This window comes from Talpa occidentalis, unplaced genomic scaffold (assembly GCF_014898055.3).
Source record: "Talpa occidentalis isolate TD23 unplaced genomic scaffold, MPIMG_talOcc4v2.1 talOcc4.2, whole genome shotgun sequence".
Taxonomy (NCBI): Eukaryota; Metazoa; Chordata; class Mammalia; order Eulipotyphla; family Talpidae; genus Talpa; species Talpa occidentalis.
The window spans coordinates 67,741,665-67,763,197 of NW_023602073.1; the positions used below are offsets into that span (position 1 = coordinate 67,741,665).

Genomic DNA, 21,533 nt, shown 5'->3' on the forward strand with positions numbered 1-21,533 from the left:
TGGCGGCGGGGCCCAAGCCGAGGGCGCGGCGCCCGGAGCGTCATCCGTCGCTTGGCCCTTGAGCCTGGGTGTGCGGGACTCTCCGCAGCAGGTGGGGGCGCGGCGGGGCCGGACGCGAGGCCCGGGCAGCTCAGCGAGCCGAGGCCGCCCGCGATGTGCTCGACGCCCAGCCTGCCGGCGCCCGGGGCCTCGCTGGCCCTGCGGGTGTCCTTCGTGGACGTGCATCCGGAGGTGATCCCCGTGCAGCTCTGGGGGCTGGTGGGCGAGCGGCGGGAGGAGTACGTGCGGCTGAGCCTGGAGATCCAGGAAGCGGCGGCCACGCGCGGCCCATGGGCGCTGGGCGGCGCCTCGGCCTCGCCCGGCGAGCTGTGCCTGGTGCAGGTGGGGCTCATGTGGCACCGCTGCCGCGTGGTCAGCCGGCAGGCGCAGGAGAGCCGCGTCTTCCTGCTGGACGAGGGCCGCACCATCACGGCCGGCGCCGGCTCCCTGGCGCCCGGGCGCGGCGAGTTCTTCCACCTGCCCTCCGAGGTGCTGGGCTGCGTGCTGGCCGGGCTGGTGCCGGCGGGCGGGGGCGAGCCCCAGCACTGGCCGTCCAGCGCGGTGGACTTCCTCAGCAGCCTGCAGGGCAAGGAGGTGCACGGGCGGGTCCTGGATGTGCTGCTCCTCCATCGCCTGGTCCTCCTGGAGGTGCCCAGCCTGTTCCAGCAGATGCAGGAGCTCGGCCTGGCCCGGCAGGTGCCTGACAGCCTTTTCCGCTCGCTGCTCAAGCGCTCCCTCGAGACCACCACGGCTGGCTTGGGCCCCGGGACTCCGGTGCTCCCGCGAGTCCCGCCCAAGCAAGAGCCGCCGAGCCTGGATTTCTTCTACCCCCAGCTGCAACTAGGCGTGACGGAGCCTGTGGTGGTCACCCAGGTGTGCCACCCGCACCGCATCCATTGCCAGCTCCGCAGCCTCTCGCAGGAGATCCGCCGCCTCTCCGAGAGCATGGCCCAGGTGTACCGGGCTTCCACCAGGACCAGCGATGACAGCTTGGCTGGCGCCACCTGGGAGGAGCGGGAGGAGAGCCCAGACAAGCCGGGCTCTCCGTGTGCATCCTGTGGGTTGGATGGACATTGGTACAGGGCGCTCTTGCTGGAGACTTTTCGGCCCCAGCGCTGTGCCCAGGTGCTGCACGTAGACTACGGAAGGAAGGAGCTAGTGAGTTGCAGTAGCCTGCGCTACCTGCTGCCGGAGTATTTCCGGATGCCGGTGGTCACCTACCCTTGCGCTTTGTATGGACTCTGGGACGGTGGGAGAGGCTGGTCTCGGTCACAGGTCGGTGACCTGAAGGCACTGATACTGGGCCAGGCAGTGAATGCAAAGATTGAATTTTACTGTTCCTTTGAGCATGTGTATTACGTCACTCTGTATGGAGAAGATGGAATTAACCTTAATTGTGTGTTCGGAGTACAGTCCTGTTGCTTGGCTGACCGATTCCTTCAGAGCCAGGGGATAGAGGAAGAGGAAGAGGAGGAAGAACCAGACACTGCTCTTCAGTCTCAGTCTCCTGCTGAAGAAGTGTATGAAGAGATTTCACTCCCAGCCTTAAGATCTATCAGATTAAAGATGAACGCCTTCTATGATGCCCAGGTAGAGTTTGTCAAAAGTCCTTCTGAGTTTTGGATTAGGTTGAGGAAACACAATGGCACTTTCAGCAAGTTGATGAGGAGAATGTGCAGTTTCTATTCCTCTGCCTCTAAGCTGGATGGTGTCGTTTTGAAACCTGAACCTGATGACCTTTGTTGTGTCAAATGGAAAGAAAATGGCTATTTCCGAGCAATAGTCACCCGATTAGATGACAGGAGTGTGGATGTATTCTTGGTCGACCGAGGCAATTCGGAAAATGTGGACTGGTATGATGTGAGGATGCTGCTTCCCCAGTTCAGGCGGCTCCCAATCCTGGCTCTGCGGTGCACCCTCGCTGACATTTGGCCTTTGGGGAAAATTTGGAGCCAGGAGGCAATTACCTTTTTTAAAAAGACTGTGCTCCACAAGGAATTAGTTATCCATGTCCTCGATAAGCAGGATAATCAATTTGTTATTGAGATTCTTGATGAATCAAGAACTGGGGAAGAAAACATTAGCAAGGTCATTGCTCAAGCTGGGTATGCCAAGTATCAGGAATTTGACACAAAGGAAAATGTTCCCCTAATTCCCCACTCCCACTCACCAGGGAGTGCTTCAAATCAGTTTACTTCAGATAATAACAAAGTTGCTTCTGCCAAGAAGGTAGAAGTAGAACAGAAAGTCAAGAGAGAGAATAAAACTACATCTGTTTCAGAAGCTTTGACTGACACAACAGCTGTTACAAATGTTTCAGCTGGACTAGCTATGCAGGAAAAAGAAAAAAGAGCATTGGTGTATTCTCCTCTTGTACAGAATTTCTTAGAAGTGAAGCCAGGCTCTAGCAAAGAAGAGTTAGAAGTTGGAAGTACCGTGGAAGTCAGAGTGTCTTATGTTGAAAGCCCTAGCTGTTTCTGGTGCCAGCTAGCCAAAAATATGCCAGGATTTAGAACTCTGATGTCTAATATTCAGGACTATTGTATGCACACAGCTACCCCTTACCAAGGAACGACCCCTGCTTGTCTGGCAAAGCGGACAGTAAATGAAAAGTGGTCCAGAGCTCTGATTGTTGGGCCACAATCATCAGAGCATGTCCAGGTAACATTTGTAGATTATGGAGACAAAGATAAGGTATCTGTGAAGGATATTTATTCAATCAGTGAAGAGTTTCTCACAGTAAAGGCTCAGGCTTTTAGGTGCAGTCTTTACAATTTAATTCAACCAACTGGTCAGGATCCCTTGGTTTGGGATGAGAAGGCAATAAAAGCTTTTAATGAATTTATAGATAATGCAAAGGGAAGCAATCTACAATTAAAATGCACAATATTTGCTTTGGCTTCAATACATGGTGAAGAATTGTTTAATATTGTGGATTTGCTAACACCCTTTCAGAGTGTGTGCTATTTGCTGGTAGAAAAGAGACTTGCACGACCAGTAAAACTGCAGAAGCCTCTGGAGTCCTCTGTTCAGCTACGTTCTTACTACTATTCTACACATGACATGAAAATTGGAAGTGAAGAATCAGTGTATATAACACACATTGATGACCCTTGGACATTTTATTGCCAACTGGGAAGAAATGCACATATTTTAGGGCAGTTGTCATGCAGCATTGCACAGCTCAGTAAAGTTTTGCTGAATTTACAAAATAGTACTTTGATCCCTGGAAACTTATGTCTTGCCAAGTATACTGATGGCAACTGGTATAGGGGGACAATAATAGAAAAAGAACCAAATAACATCTTCTTTGTTGATTTTGGGAACATTTATGTGGTAACAAATGATGATCTGCTTCCAATCCCTAGTGACGCCTATGATGTCTTACTTTTGCCCATGCAAGCTGTTAAGTGTTCGTTATCTGATATTCCTGATCATATACCAGAAGAAATCACAGCATGGTTTAAGGAGACAGTCTTAGATAAATCATTGAAGGCTTTGGTCGTAGCAAAAGATCCAGATGGGAGACTGATTATAGAACTGTATGATGATAGTGTTCAAATTAATGCTAATATTAATGAGAAGTTAGAGCTACTTGGTTACAAAAGTGAGACAAGAAAAAAAGAGGAAAGTAAAGTTCTCCAGTCTACAACTGACATTCTTGAAATAAAGAGGGAAAACATAAAGTTGTCACCCACAAAGTATTTAAGTAAATCAGTAGGGAACAAATTACACAGTATGGCGGTCTTGGAAGAATTACACAGCCCTAAGATCAGATCAGCATGTAAAGAACTAAAACTTTTACAGAGTTCAACAAAGGCAGACTTACACTCTCAATATAAGGACTCTGTTGAAAATAAAAATAATCAATTGTTTCCATTAGCAGTAAAGAAAGAAGGTTTTGCTGAACTGCCTTTGAAAGCCACAAAATTAGAAGCCACTCTTGCAGAGAGAAAAGTAGGAGACATACATAATACAGATTTGCCTCTAAATTTTTCTAAGTTCCCTCAGAAAACTATAGTTCCCGGCTTTAAAGCAACTGTATATGTTTCTCACATAAATGATCTTTCAGACTTTTATGTTCAACTTACAGAAGATGAAGCTGAAATCAATCATCTTTCAGAGAGATTAAACGATGTTCGAACAAAGCCCGAATATTATACAGGTCCAGCTTTGCAAAAAGGAGATGTAATATGTGCCACTTTTCCAGATGATAATTTGTGGTATCGTGCTGTGATCAAGGAACAACAATCCAATGACCTTCTCTCTGTCCAATTTATAGATTATGGCAATGTTTCCATAATTCATACTAACAAGATAGGTAAGCTTGACCTTATAAATGCACAGTTACCAGGTCTGGCCATTCACTGTTCCTTACGGGGACTTTGGGCTCCTGAGATTTTAAACTCGAAGGAAATAATGCATTACTTTTCCAGAAGGACAGATGAGGCTCAAATAAGATGTGAATTTGTTAAATTTCAAGATAGATGGGAAGTTATTCTTACAGATGAACACGGGGTCATAGCAGAAGATATGATTAACACATATGCTTCCAGTGAAACATCTCAAGTAGGACTTTCTACCCATATAAGTCAAGGTTCCAGTTCAAAACCTGCCAACAAAACAGACCTTGACACGTCAGTATTTCTTCACTGGTATAACCCAAAGATGAAGATGGTCAGAGCTTATGCCACTGTGATAGATGGACCTGAATATTTTTGGTGTCAGTTTGCTGATACTGAGAAACTTCACTATTTAGAAGCACAAGTACAAACTGCTGGAGAACAAGTAACAGATTTGAGAAGTCACATCTCATGTCCTCGCATTGGAGATCCTTGCATAGTGAGGTATCGAGAAGATGGACATTATTATAGGGCACTTATCACCAACATTTGTGAAGACTATCTTGTATCTGTCAGGCTCGTGGACTTTGGAAATGTTGAAGACTGTGTGGACCCAAAAGCACTCTGGAACATTCCTCCTGGACTTTTGGTTGTTCCTATGCAAGCCTTCCCATGTTGCCTCTCAGGATTTAATATTTCAGAAGGTGCATGCCCACAAGAGGGAAATGACTATTTTTATGAAATAGTAACTGAAGATGTGTTGGAGATAACAATACTGGAGGTCAAACGGGATGTTTGTGACATCCCTTTAGCAATTGTTGACTTAAAAAGCAAAGGTGAAAGTATTAATGAGAAAATGAAGAAATATTCTAAGATGGCTAACAGTGGTCTGCTCTATGAAAAAAGCCCCACGCTAATGGGGTCCCCCAGTCATGATGTTGGACTTAAGAAACCAATTACTAAAGCTGGACATGAGAAAACACTCTATGTAGAACCAGAGACAGATGAGCTCTCTGAAAGAATTAGAAAGGATTTAAACATGATTGAAACTAAACTAAGTAAATTGTATGACCCTGATGCTGATAACATTTTTGAAGTTTTTGAAAATCCGTGCATGGATAAAATTGGTACTCAGGTACTGGAAGGTAAAATGGAATGCCAGTTGGTTGATAACACAAAGTTTGACGATGAAAACCTACTTACAGGATTTAACACACGATTGCCGCACATGAGTGAAACAAAGGAGATATTAGAACTTAATTCACTTGAGCTGCCACTTTCTCCTGATGATGAATCAAAAGAATTCTTGGAACTAGAATCCATTGAGTTACAGCATTCTCTAGTCGGTGATGAAGAGAAACAAGAGTTAAGTCTGGTGCCACCTCCTCAAGACTGTGACACAGAAGCAGCACTGCGGCCATTTACAGTGCCGCTTCCACTCAGTTGTGAAGCAGAGAAACAGCCGCAACTCGAATTACCTACAGCCCCGCTGTGTCTAGAAGACAAAGTAAGCTGTCTTTCTTTACAAGTTAATCAGAAAGACCAGGAATCCATGGGAACTGAGGACCCAAGGAAGGCTAGTTGTGTGGAGTGTTTTGATGACCAGCATAGGTTACCATTGCATCTACACGGAAAGAATTGTGATACCAAAATGCATGTTGAAATGAATATATATAAACAAGTATTGACAGATTATAAACCCAGAGATGTCATGTCATCATTGACTTCATTGTTCCCTGAAGAAGAATCCAGAGAGGGGAGGAAAACGGATAATGCTTTACCAGATCGTGTCTCAGGTATGTGAATTTTTTGTAACATGTATTTGATTGGTTGATAATATCATAAAAGTTTCAGGTATACAGCATTATAATCTGACATTTTTATCAACTACATAAAGATTTCTTTCACTTCTATTTGAATTTAACTTAGTAGCTCTCAAAATTACATACTTGTACATCTTAAAGAAGAGACAATATTTATACGAATTTTAAAAATTATGTTTTTGGGGAAAAGATTAATGCCCGGGAAGTTAGTTAGATTTGGATTTTATGAAAGTTATCTTTAATGTGGGGAAATTGAATTGTGAAATCAATGTTAAATAATACTTTATATGCTGGGTGAAATGCTGAATTATTAATTGTGTGTTTAAAAATAGAATGCTTTAAGTCTGCCTCCAGAGAATAATCACATTTAAAATGTGAAGACATCACCTTTAAAATCAAAAAATTATATTTTTTGGTAAGACTAAAAACATGCAGTGTTTCTTTGCTAAGCACTACTATGAAGATGAATTTGTGCTCTAGATCACGTTAACATGTTCAAATTTAACTTATTTGACTCATATATGTATCTTGTAATTCATTTAGAAATGAATTTCACTTCTTCTAAGTTTTTAGAAATACTTTGCCAACAATCAGACGTAGATAACCTAGATTAACCAAAAAAGTTAACAACCATTAACTTTGTTAAAATTTATTTTTATTGCTATTTTCTTGACTACCAAGAAGACAGCCTTCGGGGTGTTTTAAGTATCAGTGTTAGACTTTGAAATGTCCATTTTTATATTGTTAAATTTAAACCATTGTGCAAAAAATAGGAAAAAGTAGAGTATGAAGAATGGAAATTATCTTAACCTAGAACCAAGCAATGACCACTGTTCCCACTGTGGTAGTCTTCCTTCTTGTTAGCTTTCTCCCTTCATATGTACGTCTATTTACGTAGTTTTAAAAACTAAACACAGATTGTACACTCGTACAGTGTTGAACCCTATATTTTGATGCCTTAAATAGACTTTCAAACTGTTTTAATTCTGTGGCATGCCCTAATTTTTAGTCCTCATTGTCACAGTTTAATCAGTAATTGCTTTGTGTTACTAATGTCTGCTCATTTACAATATGATGCTTCCCTCTAGCAGTGGCTGTTGTAACCCTAGACCACACCACAGATGGCAAGAACCAGCTTTGCTAGTAATTTCAATGTTAGAAATCATATTCTCATCCTTAGAAATCATATTATTCCATGGTGACATTTATAGAGGAAAGATGGAATCAAGAAAAATAGAAATATTGTACCAATGTGCTAATTCCATGATATTAATTATATAGAAATATAATAGGGATCTATAGGAATATAGGATTATATAGGAATAGTAAATGTGGATTAGTAAATGCTTTGCTTATCTATATAAGATTAAGGAACTAAGAGGTATGCATTGAGTCTTACTCTTTTAAAGTGACAGCTCAACCAGAGAACATCTACATCTTGAAGGGATTTACTGTTGGATCCAAATGTGTTGTGTGGTCAAGTCTAAGAAATACATGGTCTAAATGTGAGATTTTGGAAATTGCTGAAGAAGGCACAAGGGTAAGTAAAGGTGAAATACTTTATCGGAAAATGTATTTACAGACTGTTAAGGAAATTTTACCAAACATTTATCAGACTGGAAAATGCAGTAGAACAGATGTTTGCTTATTTCCCCCTGGTAATTTGATGCAGTACAAAAAAAAAAATCATTTTAAAAGTCCATATAAAGTTATTCTAGCAAGAAATTATCCTACACCCTTTTATATCCCTTAACAGTGAGATCCTTTCAATCACTATATTTCACACTTCCTACTTATGTCTTATTTGAAACTTTTTATACCTAATACCATTGCTTTAGTTATACCCCTCATTTCACAACCTAATTATTCTAGTAACTTTCTATTTAGTTTAATTCTTCTACTCTTTCTTCAGTTGATTCCCCCCCCCCCCCCCCCCCCACACACACTGCCAATGGGAAGTTTGTCATATACAAATCTGACTACGTCATTCCTGTTTGTAAAACTTCTTGGGAACTTCCAGTTGATTATTTTTCTCCTATTTGAAAACCACCTATATCAAAGTCACCTGCTGTTTTTCTTAAATTGTAGATTCTTGGACTTTGCCCTTGCTGGCTGATTTTGAATTCTGAGAATAGCACCAGTATGGTACTTATAGCTTTAACATTTGAGGACCAGCGGCCTAGAATCGAAAAGTACTAAAGACTGTTACTGTGGCAAAAGAGGTCCCACAAACTGGAGCATCTGTGTACCTCATCAGCCTTAGGGCTTACTCTTTATGTTTTTTAAATTTATATTACATGGGCATCAAACTGTTTGATTTCTCTCAGACATACTATTCTGCTTAGGTTTTTTGATATGTTTAAGAATGCAGTTCAATTTGCCTGATTGCCAGAATCCATCCCTTTCCCAAACTGATTAATTTCCACTTATCTTTAAAAGGTTGCTTTAGCCATTGCCTCTTCCAGGAAACATTCACAATGTTATTTTTCAAATCTCTCTATTTTCTTACCTCCTGCCCCCCAAAATAAATTTTATACCTGTATAATATTCCTCTACACCCTACAGCAGAAATCTGTACTCGTTGGATTTTATCTGTCTAGAGTTCTGTTTCTATACTAAATTTTAAACTTTTTGACATCTAAATTTTGTCCATTTGATCTCTAAGAATAGATATTCAATATATGTTTTTAGAACTGAAGCATTATTGAGTTGGTACCAGATTGAAGTTTAATAAAATCATTTATATTGATTTTTAAGTATTTAATTTTAAAAGTATTGTCATGGTACATAAACTACAGTTTTTGGAAATGGACAGATTTTTATCAAATCTTCTGTATTCTCTTCTAGGTTTTGAACCTTTCGGATGGTATGGAGGAGATAGTGAAACCTGAGAATGTCTGGAATGGCATACCCAAATTAGATAAGAGTCCATCTGAGGTATAGAATTATACAAATTGTAATTAATGAGATCATTGTCCTTCATTTTGAAAAGTAGCTTAAACTATTTTCAAAGCCCTTGTCTTTTAAGATAATGTAGAAAAATAGTAATACTGTAACAACAGCAACGAAAACTAACAAAATCAGCGTTTCTGGCCTTTTTGCCAAGTATCCCTTTGCATGAAATCTACTTATTAATGTGTTACTAAATGATTTTCATTCTGCAATTTAAAATTGAAAGTTGCTTCATATTCATGACCTTCATAATATAAATAACTGATGCAGAAAATGTGGGGAACCACTATTGAAAGCTGTATGGAGGATCCTCAAGCTACTAATAGTGGAGCTACTATATGACCCAGCAATTCCGCTCTTATGAATAAACACAAAGTTCACAAAAACGCCAATTCACAAGGAAACCTTCAATCCTATGTTTATTGCAGCGCTATTAACAATAGCTAAGATATGGAAACAATGAAAATGCCCCAAAACAGACTAGATAAAGAAGATATGATACATATGCACAATGGAATATTAGTAAGCAATCAAAAAAAGATAAACTCATGTTATTTGCAGCAACCTGAATAGAGCTAGAAGGGATTACATTCAGTGAAATAAGTTAGCAGGAAAAATAAAAATATTGCATGGTTTCACTTATTGTGTTGTAAGACTTTGGATCCTATTAAAGTCTTCTGAAAAATATTAAAGTTTTTGTTATTTAGCAGGTGATCAAACTCATCAGGTTTATACCAAAAATTCTCTCTCTGCTCCTGTGATTGGTGGTTCCAGTGTCAGTTTAGTTTTCAAAGCTTTTGCTGGGTCGTTTAGATGTGTCCAAGACAGAAGTCACTCAGGAGTTGATCTGTGACTTAAGCAGTGGTCTGGACATAGTGGACATTAAAGACTTTGCTATGCTTACTTAGTAGTTCTATTCTTCATATACATAGTTCAGGGGTGACCTTGGGGTTTATATCAGTTCACCTACAGTATTTGGGGCTCAAATTTTCTAATTCCTTTTTTTGCTGAGATTTCCTCCACACTTTCTGGCTCCCAGGATCCTCTTTTATATAGCCTGGAGTGGCCCCTTTTTCTGACTCTCTCATCAGAAAGAATGGTCTCCCTGGTTTCCTTCTGTGTGTTGCTGTAGTTCTGCTTGATTGAGCTGCTTTGGAGAGAAGCAGATACAGAAAAGAGAGGAAAACATAACCTTTCCTCCCGCCCACACTCTTTAGATAACAAAGCATCTTTGTCCTGGTTCCATTGCTCAGTTTTTTTATTAACTCGTTTCTCCTGGTGTTGGACATGTGGTCATTTGATATTTTTGCAATGAAAAAATCATTGGCCATCTTTCTTCATCTTTTATTAATTCCATTTGTGTTTACTTATCAGAAATAACAACCTGCTTTCCTTACATTGGCTCAATTGTCTACTTAAACTTTCTTTTACATTCTGATCACTTCCATCCATTAATTTTCAAAAATCTGCAGCCAAACGCGTAGATACAAACATGATTCAATTTGAATAAACCACCCTTTGCCCAAATAGAGGAGAACCATTTCAGGCAATTTAAAATGAACATAAAACAATATAGACACAGCTACATCTGGCTTTAACTAAGCAAGTTAGCAAACATACAGAAATCTGCATACAAGAGAGACTTTATATTTTTTATTTGGTTAATAATGAATTTAAAATTATTCTTTCTTCAAAGTTGAAGAAATTCTTAGATTTATGGATGCTTATCTACAAATGAGCTGGTTTTCTTTTAACAGCAAATGTTATGAGATGTTAAATTATGCAGGACTATTTTTTGTGATATATCAAGTCACTAAGATCCAGGTACTTTTCTGATTACAGTTTTTAGAATCTGATCAATTTCTCTTCTCCAAATGAATTATGTCTCAAGCATTAATTTCTATATAAATATGGGGCATACAAATACCACTATTATTTATTGGAAGAAATATAGGAGGAATGTATTTCTTCATTAAGTCTTTAGAAAATCATTATAGGTTACCACCAGTAATTTGTTTGAATAGCAGCCCCTTGAAGAATGCACCAGATATCAGGTTTGTTAAATTTAGGGATTAAATATTGCAAAGTGGTACTTTACTCCTAGTGTGGTGCTCCACTGGAGATATTCCAGAGAAGTATTTGAAAAATAAAAATTGCTCTTAGGGCAATTCTTCATGATGAAATCCAGACTGACAACTTTTAAAAGCATCATTTTTGGTGGTTTCCCTTTTTTCCTGTTTTTATTTCTGGTCACCTCTCTGATTTTAACTATTTTGTGCCTATGACAGAAAATTGGTAATAACCCAAAGATTCCTGTTGTTACTGTTAGGCTATATTCCAAACAATGGAGAAAGATCTTTACTTCATGTCATCAGATGATACTGCAATTAAAGGTATTGTATTTTTAAAACAAAATATTTTTATCACCCAGATTGCCAAATCTTAAAGATACTGTGACCCTGAATCCCCACATAAAAATGCTCTATCAATTTTCGTATGTATTAGTAATAGAAATAAATAAAACACATTAGCTGAAAATATTAAGTATGCTTATGAGGATAAAAAGCTAAGAAGAGAATTTGTTGCTATATTATAGGAAATAATTTTTTGTTTTAATCTTAAAAATTGAATTGTGAATCTGATAAATTCATATTTTAAAAGATTTTTCTCAGTGTTAATTAGTTCTACATTTTCAAATAATCTTTGTGTTAAATAATCTCTTTAAATTTCTTCCTAGATTTTTAGCTTTTTTACATGAAAAAGATTCATTTTGTTGGATATTCCTTGTTATTGTGATCTCATTGATTTTTAGACTTGAGGCACATTGCAAATGAAACCAATTCTTGGTAGCCGGTTTTATAATATTTTAGATAATCTTGTTTGATAGTAGATGTAGTATGAAAATCAAAATACTAACATAGAAAAAAAAATTTCTATAGGAATAACTCTCATCTGCCTCCAGTTCCCATTTTTAGAAGACATTAAATTTGTCATGAAAGCATTCATATAAATAATTTTCTTGTTTTTGTTTCCTAACTTGGGGCTTGTTTCAGAAAAGGAGTCTGAAGTTGATACAGCTATACCCGTGGATCCAGAGGTGACCAGTCAGTTGGGAGCTGCTCTTAAGCAAGTAGCATCTTACCCAGACCAAGAGAGTGAGAAAATTGAGAACATATAACCTCAAGAAGTTATGAATTTTGAAAAATTTGATGTGTCAAAACCCAAATCTCAGTTTGATGATGCAGTGTCTTTATAGTAGCATTGCTACATAGGCTTGAATCTGGCATCTTTCCCTGGCTTTATTAAATGTGTTATTTTTCTAATCAGTTGGGAGGATTTATTTTGCTAAACAATCTGCTACCATTACATTTCAAAAAAAGCTATTTTGGTTTCTTTTGGATATAGTGTTTTTAAGTTAAAATAGAAAATTATAGGCTTAGGGTAAGTATATCATATGATGCTACTTGTAGCAATAACTTCTGCAGGATTTTTTTTTCTTTCTGTGGCTTTGCCTTATGTATGTAGTTAACCATTTGACGAAATGTTCTGTTTGAATTTGAATGTATTCTACTATGACAACATTTGAATAAAAGTTTGTCTTGAAAGGCATGGTGATCCAATTTCATTAAAAAGAAAAATAAAATTCTGTTCTTCTGGAACATCAATAGTAATGGAACCACAACTCTATAATTGGGGGAATGAAGTAATGGTTAAGTGGTGACTTTTAATTATTCCTCAGCTAGTACTTTAAATATATTTTCTCATTCAATCCTTGACCTTTAAGTATTAATATCCATATTTATAGGTGAGAAAATGGAAGCTTTTTACAGAAGTTAAAAAACTTACCTATGGTCAAGGAACCAGTCTCGGAGTTTCAGTAGCTTGATCAAACCCAGACCCATCTAACTTCAAAACCCATTCTTTTAAACATTGTTTTGAATGGATGTGGTAGGGAAAGTCCTATCTTTAGGACACAGATCTTAGCTATATGCTGCTTGCAAGATACCAAACCTGGACAAGTTCTGTAATATCTTTGAATCTTGATTTTCCTCATCTGCAAAATGAAGATAACTCCTTTCTTGCAATGATTTTAAGATTACAAATAATTTATGTAATGTGACTGAAAAGCAGTATTTAATAAAAAAAGTTCTTGCTTTCCCTTAAAGATACTAATGTGTACGATGCTAGGTAATTGTTATTTAAAAAATCCTTAGCCCATTGGATCCTTTTCTCCTTTTGGCATTGAGATATCAAGAATGGGAATATTTATCCAGTTCTAAAGTGAGGAAGGGTAAGTTTACTGTGTGGAAGTGGGGGGAAGTTGTATGTACGTGAAACATTATCACACCCGGAATGAGGCCTGGTGAGAATCAAGAACCTTAAAAGGTGGGTGGGCTTTCAGTGAACTGAGGTAGATGAGTATCGTTTCTGTGTTCCTCTTCCTCTGATAATGAACAAGTTTGGCTCACTCATGCAGGAGATATTGTTGTGATTACTGGGAGTAAAGGTCAGAGAAGATGTAGTAAAGCCAGATTACAGAAAGTCTTCGGTTTCATGCTAAGGAGTTTAACTCCCTATTTTCAAACTTTTATTCTGAACAGCTATAGGATAGGAGAAGTCAAATTTCTCTAAAGGAAAGGGTTTTTGTTTGTTTTTTTACCTTAAAGCACTAAGATGGGCCTGAGGTGCCAAATCCAAACATGTAGTAGTTACTTATTAACTGTTAATCATTAAGGAGATTTGCTGACTAAGTACTATTTTTCCTGTTTAAACTGGCTTAATTCAACTTAGTTATGGAGAATGCATGGGAACAAAACCGTAACTTAGACCAAAAAATATATACTTAATGTACAAAACATATACTTTATCCCTTAAGAATCAAAAAATACTTTCAATGACACCCACATGTATGAATGCCTACATTTTTAAGCTATCAAGTCCATTTGTTTGATTTTCTACTCCCATTCATACATTAGAATCATTCCATAAATAAAACTGATAGGCAAATGAAGTGGTTAAGTGTAATTCTGAATGTTTCCATTGTTATAATTCACAGCCTTGGGTGAACCACTCATTTATTGTGTTTAACTGGGATCCCTCACCTGGCTTATGTAGCAGCACCACTAATGAAGCCTTTCTTTAATAAGCAGAATGCATCAGAGATGAGGCATCAAAAGAAAATGCAAACTCAAGTCCAACTTCCTTTAACATGTTGCTTGTGCCTTGTCTCCAATATTCTCACCCTTGTCTGCTCCCCATTTAATTACCGTATTGAAGCTGTATCTATAATTTTGTGGTAAAGCAACTGCTTTATTTTCGGCTTGAGATAATTTTTTTTACCAACACCAAAAGTCAAAAGGAAGGGGTGCCATATTCTAACTAGACTATTATATCACTGAAACTCAATTCTATTGCTCATAATAAAGAAAATAAAGGCAAGAAAAAAATTTTATTATACTTTTAGGATGTGTTATTGCAACATGTTTTCATTGCCATTATACCTAATGTAACATATTTGTCCACTGGGTAATGAAAACACAACTTTTAATATTGATACTGAAAGAGAATCATTGTACTATTAATGTTTAGGCTAGCATGATTTTTGTACACAGAATCCTTTCTTTACATTTAAAAGGGAAAATATTAGTCTAAGTTTCAGTGTTATTGTACAGCCAACATTTTTTAACATGAGTTTTTTCTTTTCAGAAAATACATCAAAATCACACACATTCTTTTAGACAGTTTTAGAATGATTTTTTTTTTTTTAAAAGCTCTTGTATCTATATGCTATTTATTCCAGGAGCATTTGGTAGACTGGCATTTTGGTTGGTTGTGTCAATGTTGGTGTCTGGAATAAGATGGTCATCTTTCCCTTCAATCAAGGCATCCCACTGGTCAAAATCTTTCTGAAGTCCTGTGAAATACAAACATTAATAAATATATTAAGCTTTTGAAAGATAAACATGTTGCTATTTGAGGCAACATGGATGGAGCTGGAAAGGGATTATGTTAAGCGAAATAAAGCAGAAGGAAAAAAGATAAAGGTCGGATGATTTCACTTAATATGTGGAATATAGAGAAACCATAGATAGGGTCAGGAAAAAGGCAAAGCTTGCAAGTTGACCATAGATCTGAGGTACACAGCAGGGGAGGAGGAGGGAGAGGGGTCAAAAGAGGAAATGGTGAGGAGCTATGGGGACTATGTGGAGGGAAAAAATTGAATACTGTCCAAAAATAAACAATGGTATAAGAAAATAAGTAAAGTTAATTTAATTAAAAGAATAAATAAATATATTAAGCTTTTGCGTGCATTAAACAATTCTGTTCCTCTAGATGGCACCATAGCATCATGAATTACAGAAACCTCATCCCTGATGATGGAGCCACAGTAGCCTCTGAGCAGCCTAATGGCCACTGCAGCGGCTTCATGTGAATGAAAGATGGGATTGAGACACTGTGCTGTCAGTGCCCTCAGCATGGAAATTCACCCTGGTCTTTACAGCAAGAATAGATTTACAGGCAGACTTGCTCTCTAAGATACACAGTATACAATACAGCAAAATTAAATTTCTCACCTTTTTGTCACCAAACTGAGTTACCGCTATGTTAAATCGTAAGCCAATTTGGAGACAGTTCAAATAGGACTAATGCTATGTTAAGATAGACAGTTTTGGGGCCTCCCCCGTGGCGCAGCGGTTGAGCGCTGGGTTGTGAAGCTGCCCGCAGCCTCTGCAGCGCCGGCTCAATCTCCAGCCACTGGGTGAGGGTCCCACATGGAGGCACGCGCAGACCTCTCCTGCCACCTCCCTCCCTGCGTGCCCCCCACCCCTCAGCAGTGTACTTCGTCAGTCTGCCTGCTCTGCTCCCTGCTCTGGCTCTGGTGAATTCTCTCACCCTGCCGCGCTTCTGACTGTACCGAGTGTTTGTATAAATAAATAAAATCTTTAAAAAAAAATAGATCTTAAAAAAAAGTTTTGGCCTAAGAATCATTTGTTTTATGCCATGAAAAAAATATTAGCTTCTTACCTAAATGCTTTTGTAAAAATGCTAATGAAGCTTTGTTGGTAAGATCCATAGCTACATTTGAATCTATTTCTCCTTTCAATGTGAACATGCATCCAATAATTTTGCCAGTTGTAAAAGTGAAGTCAGCAAAATTCTGATGGACTGAACCCCTGAAAAAGAAATAAGACATTTACACATCACATTGATAAAATTATTTTTGTAGTTAGGGTGCAGGAAAGATGCTGACCTGGTTGGCCTGTTTACCAAACACCAAGTATGCAAAACTTAAAGATTTGATCTCCTTAGATGTAGTTGAAAGTCACAGGCTGTATTTATTCAGGGATGTTACAGTAGATGTTCATCTTTCCCTATAGATAAACAATTCAAAGATTTCTGTCTTACTTGGCATTACTTTAGAAGAAATGAGTCCAGTTTTAGTGAACTAGAATACTTGCCAGTTGAGGGGATGCGTTCTATGTTAAGGGGACCCGATGGAGGCAGAGGCCCGCTGTCCCGCCACGGCCACTTAACTTGGGACCTATCTGGGGCTAGTCAGAACACTTTGCATTTGAGTCTTGAAATAAAAAGTTTTTTAAAGAAGACGTCTCTTTGGCCTTCCCTGGTGGCGCAGCGATTGAGCACTGGGCTGCGAAGCTGCCTGCAGTCTCTGTAGCGCCGGTTCAATCCCCGGCCACCGGCGAGGATCCCACATGGTGTGACAGACCTCTCCTGCCATACCCGCTGCTTGTCTCAGCAGTGTATTTCATCAGTCTGCCTGTTCTGCTCCCTGCTCTGTCTCTGGTGAATCCTCTCACCCTTCCGCGCATCTGGCCTGTACCCCATTCTTGTATAAATAAATAAAGAAATCTTAAAAATAAAAGACGTCTCTTTGTATTATTTAAACTATAAGCACCATGTTCATTTTCAACTATCTCTGGCACATGTGACCCCTGATTTTCTTGCATTTCTTCCCTCTTTGTTTCTTCAACATTGCAACTTCCCTTCTTTCCCTAACTGCTCTGTTGCTCACTGGCTCTTCACCTACATGTAGGTACTTCAGAAGATTTTAAGTCCAACTCTTCTATCATTTTGTAATTTGACCTACTCCAAAAGCTTCATCTATAATGTCATACAAATTCTACTTTCCCAATTGGTGTCAGACATCACTATCCTGATTTCTCAGTGTCCAGCTATGCAATTGGAAGATCAAAACACACCATCCCAGCTCCAGCTGGTACTGCTATTTCCCTTCACTTTGCTCATAAGCAAACCACCATTCTTCCAGTTATCAAGACTAAAAACAGACCCACCTGGCTTCCTCCCATTCTTCCTCATTTTACCATCAAAACTTGAGCATCTGAAGCACAAAGAAAGTAGCAAGGGTCACAAGAGGGATGAGGGCAGAAGCCTGGATGCCATCAAAAGCTGAGAGTAAGAATGGGAAGTGGGGGAGGAAGGTGCATTTTGAAGAGCAGGTGAAGCATGAGGAGTAGGCTTGTGGTAGCAGGAAGGGAAAAAGGGATAGAAGGTGGACGCAGAGAGGGGATGAGACTGCATTAGTTTTGGGGTCTTGAGGTCCTCAGCAGGGCCAGTTCCAGTATACAGGTGGGGAAGGGGACTCAGGAAGTTACAACTCAGAAGTCAAAGAGTTGATGAAGTAAGGACAATGAAATATTAAATGTAAGTTATTCTTTCAAGGTGTCTAGCAGAAGAGAGAGGAAAAAGTGAGAGTCTAATAAGGAGGCAGAGAGTAGGTGTTCTGTATTATTTCTGTTTTAGAACTCATTTGACTTAAACATACAAATAAACTACTTGTATGTATTAGGCCCTTCCTCATCATCTGTCTGAACTCTCTTGATCCTTGAAGAACCTATTCTACTCCCCAACAGTCATTGCTCACCATTACCTCCCATTCTGATCCCATTGTGTTTATTTTGTATACTATATATGTTTCCTACCTGCCAACTCCTCTTTATAGGCCAGGTTTCGGATAGAAGAGGGGTGAGCTCAATCTTTGCTCTGTAATATCTCATAGTGAGCTCAAAATCCTGTCAGGAGTACTTTTATTCATATTCATGATGTTCAAGGGCACCCCACTACTTTTGGGTATTTATAAATGCATATTCTTTTCAAATAGGTGAAGCCATGGTATATCTCAACAGATGACCTGCCTTTTTTTCTGAAAAGTTCCTAATCTAGCCTAATGATGGAATACTTCTCCCTACCCTAAGCCCCCCCAATGCATGGTTTGCTCTTGCACTTAAATAAAAGGAGCACATATCCTAATGTGAATTCTGTCTGCATATGAGATACATATACTAACACTACTCAAAACATCAGTGCTTGAAAAAGAATTAAGCCTAAATGCAGCTAGAAACATGGAGCTGATCTAATATTCTCCCTTATTGAAAGTCTAAATGACAAATTTGAGAATTCTGTGATGGCTACTAAGTGACAACTGCTGATGTTTATCCAAATTTGAAGTTTCTGTTTCAGATGGCGAAGCAAATCACTTGCTAATACATACTTGATTGTAATCATTTTTCTCTCTCTATCAGGTAAGTAGCATTTTTTCATTTTTTCAATATTCTCATGGTATTGGAACTGTTCAGAGTTGATGAAAAAAAGAGGCTGAGGAATTCTAGAATATACTTCATCACCCAGTGGGAACATCCACGCATCCAGGGCAATACCGCATCTATGGTACAATGAGAAAAAAAGGCTGTTTATACACTGGCTGACAGATAGGAATTTATAAAAATGCAAAAAAGATTAATGCACATATACCAAGTCAGTTTATTATGGGTTATAATAAGTCCATAATAATTATTTATAAAATATAATAATTTTCCTAAGGAGGCATTGGGAATACTTGAACTTTAAAATTTTATTACTGGGCCTCCCTGGTGGTGGAAGGGACTAAGCACCGCACGATGAAGCTATCTGCAGCCACTGCAGCACGAGTTTGATCCCCAGCAAGCCAGGGAGCTATCCATATGGTGCAGCAAACCTCTCCTGTCTTGCCCGCTGTTCCCCTCAGCAGTGTATTTCAGTAGATCTGCCTGTTCTGTTCTCTACTCTGTCTCTGGTGGGTCCTCTCACCCCCCACAGCTCTGGCTGGTACCCCAGTTCTTGTATGCATAAATAAATCTTTAAAAAAATAAAATAAAATTTTATTACACATTTTGTTATATTATTTTCAAAATAAATTTTAAAATAATTTCTTCAAAATTGTGCAGTATCTGAAAAGACATAATAAATGTACTATTTCCAAGGAAATGTACTATGTCCAAAAGTATTTCACACTGTTCGGACACACTGTAGCATATTTATGATATCTTTTTTTTTTTAAAGATTTATTTCTTTATTTATACAAGCACTGGGTACAGTCAGAAGTGCGGGAGGGAAAATTCACCAGAGCCAGAGCGGGGAGCAGAGCAGGCAGAAGGACCGAAGTACACTGCTGAGGGGAGCAGCGGGCACGGCAGGAGAGGTCTGTAGACCTATGTGGGACCCTCGCCGGTGGCCGGGGATCGAACCAGCGCTGCAGAGGCTGTGGCAGCTTCACAGCCCAGCACTCAATCACTGTGCCACCAGGGGAGGCCCTATTCATGATATCTTTTACAGAGTGACCATTGGACTCATTCCTTTACATTTAAAGGGCTCTAGGGGTTGAAGAAAATCATATGGAATTTATCACTTATAAATCTAATTATATATATATATATTATATATACATATGTTCCTTGACTTTTTGAACTGTTTTATGTATTAAATGAATGAAAAAAAAAAAAGAGTATTCCCTTACATTGAAACAGAGCTTATGAACTGCGAGGTGAAGTTTCACAGAAGACTTGGTCCTACCTGATCTCATCACTTTGGCATGAAGTGGTTCAAGAAAGAAAATATGTTTGCAAGTCACAAGGCTTAGAACTCTAGTCTAACTCCTATCCAAGTAACTGCATAATTTTTTATCTCACCCCATCTTAAAGATGGAAGTCCTGCCTCTTGGGAAAATCTAGAAATACTGTAATATTGCAATATTAGTATCATAGTCATTATGCCATAAATACATACATACATTTTATGAATGAAAATGTTAAGCCCTTGAGAAGATAAATAAAAATGATGAAAGAAAATATATAGGGGTTAAAGCAGGAGAAGTAGATGACTTCTGTCTAGGAAAATTATAAAAATAATTTGTATAATTTAGTCACTAATCTCTTAAATAATTAAATAATTTAAAATAATTATAAAAAATAGTCTTAGAGATGCTAAAGTCACCTTTCATCACAAAGAATTAAACTGAAAAAAATCTATTTCATATGAGTTGTCACTCTCCCTCTTTCAATAACTTCTTCTTCTTTCTCTTTGCCGTATTCTCTTACCTGAATCTCTGGTCTTCACTCAGAGCCTGAATAACTGTGGCTCCACCAAAAGAATGTCCAATAATGGCTATTTTATTCCTATCGATGGAGTCCTATGGGAGAAAGCATGATATAAATTCATAACTATCTCATAGGCTGTTAGAAACATAAAATAAATGATTTTGTGAATCAGAATTATTACTCCTTTCCTAGGCACGGTTAAGTTTTAGAGACATTTTAAAAGAAATATGCATATACATATTGTATATATGCACATATATATACATACACAAATGCACACATGCATTGAGCGTTCACTTGAAACATCCACATCATTAGTTGACTTCTGCCTCTCTCCACTCGTATCTCTCCATTTGTTCACTCCATGAGTATTTATTGAGCACCTGCTCTATGGCAGGCTCTGCAGATCATTTTCAATGAGCTCACAGTTTATTAGGAAGGAAAGCATGGATCAAACATGGTGGAGGGGTGCGAGAAGCACATCTGACAGATAACTAACCCAGGCCAGGGGTTGGCACTGGGCTCCAAGGTGGCTGCTTGGAGGACATATGCCTGACTTGGGTAGAAGATTAAGTAGGACCTGGTCAGCAAGAAGGTTGTGCCAGAGCAACATATAAAGGTGTGGAGGCACAAGAGGGAGTGGCTGGTTGAGGAACAACAAACATTTCACTGTGTATGGGAAAAAAAAAAACCACCATCTTAGACTCAAATGAAGTGCTTCTAGTTCTCTCTATTCCCTTTACTCTATCCCTCCACACACACTTCTGAGACCTTGTTCATGGGGTCCACTTGATCTGATATTCTTCTACACCCTCCCAACATTTTGTCCAATACTTTTGACCAACATTTCAAGATCAACCTCAAAATCCCTCAAGAGCCATCCAAGAAATTACAATACTTCCACTGGAGGCATTAAATTGAACCATATTAAATTTCCATTTGATAGATCAAAACTGACTGGGCAACACCAACCTAATCCATGA

General features: G+C 38.8%; 2 protein-coding genes across 2 annotated transcripts in view; one reads left to right on the top strand and one right to left on the bottom strand.

The window, feature by feature from the left end:
• The first annotated feature begins 153 nt into the window (after positions 1-153).
• On the top strand, positions 154-12,791 carry TDRD6 (tudor domain containing 6). The gene is made up of 5 exons (XM_037519840.2): positions 154-6,178; positions 7,615-7,745; positions 9,053-9,142; positions 11,487-11,550; positions 12,211-12,791. The coding sequence occupies exons 1-5, from the start codon at positions 154-156 to the stop codon at positions 12,333-12,335; spliced, it is 6,435 nt and encodes a 2,144-aa protein (XP_037375737.1). The 3' UTR covers positions 12,336-12,791.
• Positions 12,792-14,560: 1,769 nt separating this feature from the next.
• The window catches only part of PLA2G7 (phospholipase A2 group VII), a 38,991-nt gene continuing 32,018 nt past the window's right edge, over positions 14,561-21,533 (bottom strand). The window contains exons 9-12 of the mRNA XM_037519842.2: positions 20,551-20,642; positions 18,690-18,860; positions 16,184-16,332; positions 14,561-15,071 (exon numbers count right to left, since the gene is read on the bottom strand). Of these exons, the coding sequence (XP_037375739.1) occupies positions 14,938-15,071; positions 16,184-16,332; positions 18,690-18,860; positions 20,551-20,642 (546 nt within the window). The 3' untranslated portion in view covers positions 14,561-14,937. The remainder of the gene's footprint in view (positions 15,072-16,183; positions 16,333-18,689; positions 18,861-20,550; positions 20,643-21,533) is intronic.

Excerpts from the sequence above, each read along its gene's own strand:
- TDRD6 (XM_037519840.2), top strand. The coding sequence starts at position 154 with ATGTGCTCGACGCCCAGCCTGCCGGCGCCCGGGGCCTCGCTGGCCCTG. Across the intron at positions 7,746-9,052 it reads TTGCTGAAGAAGGCACAAGG|GTTTTGAACCTTTCGGATGG; the intron begins GTAAGTAAAGGT and ends ATTCTCTTCTAG. Across the intron at positions 9,143-11,486 it reads TAGATAAGAGTCCATCTGAG|GCTATATTCCAAACAATGGA; the intron begins GTATAGAATTAT and ends TGTTACTGTTAG.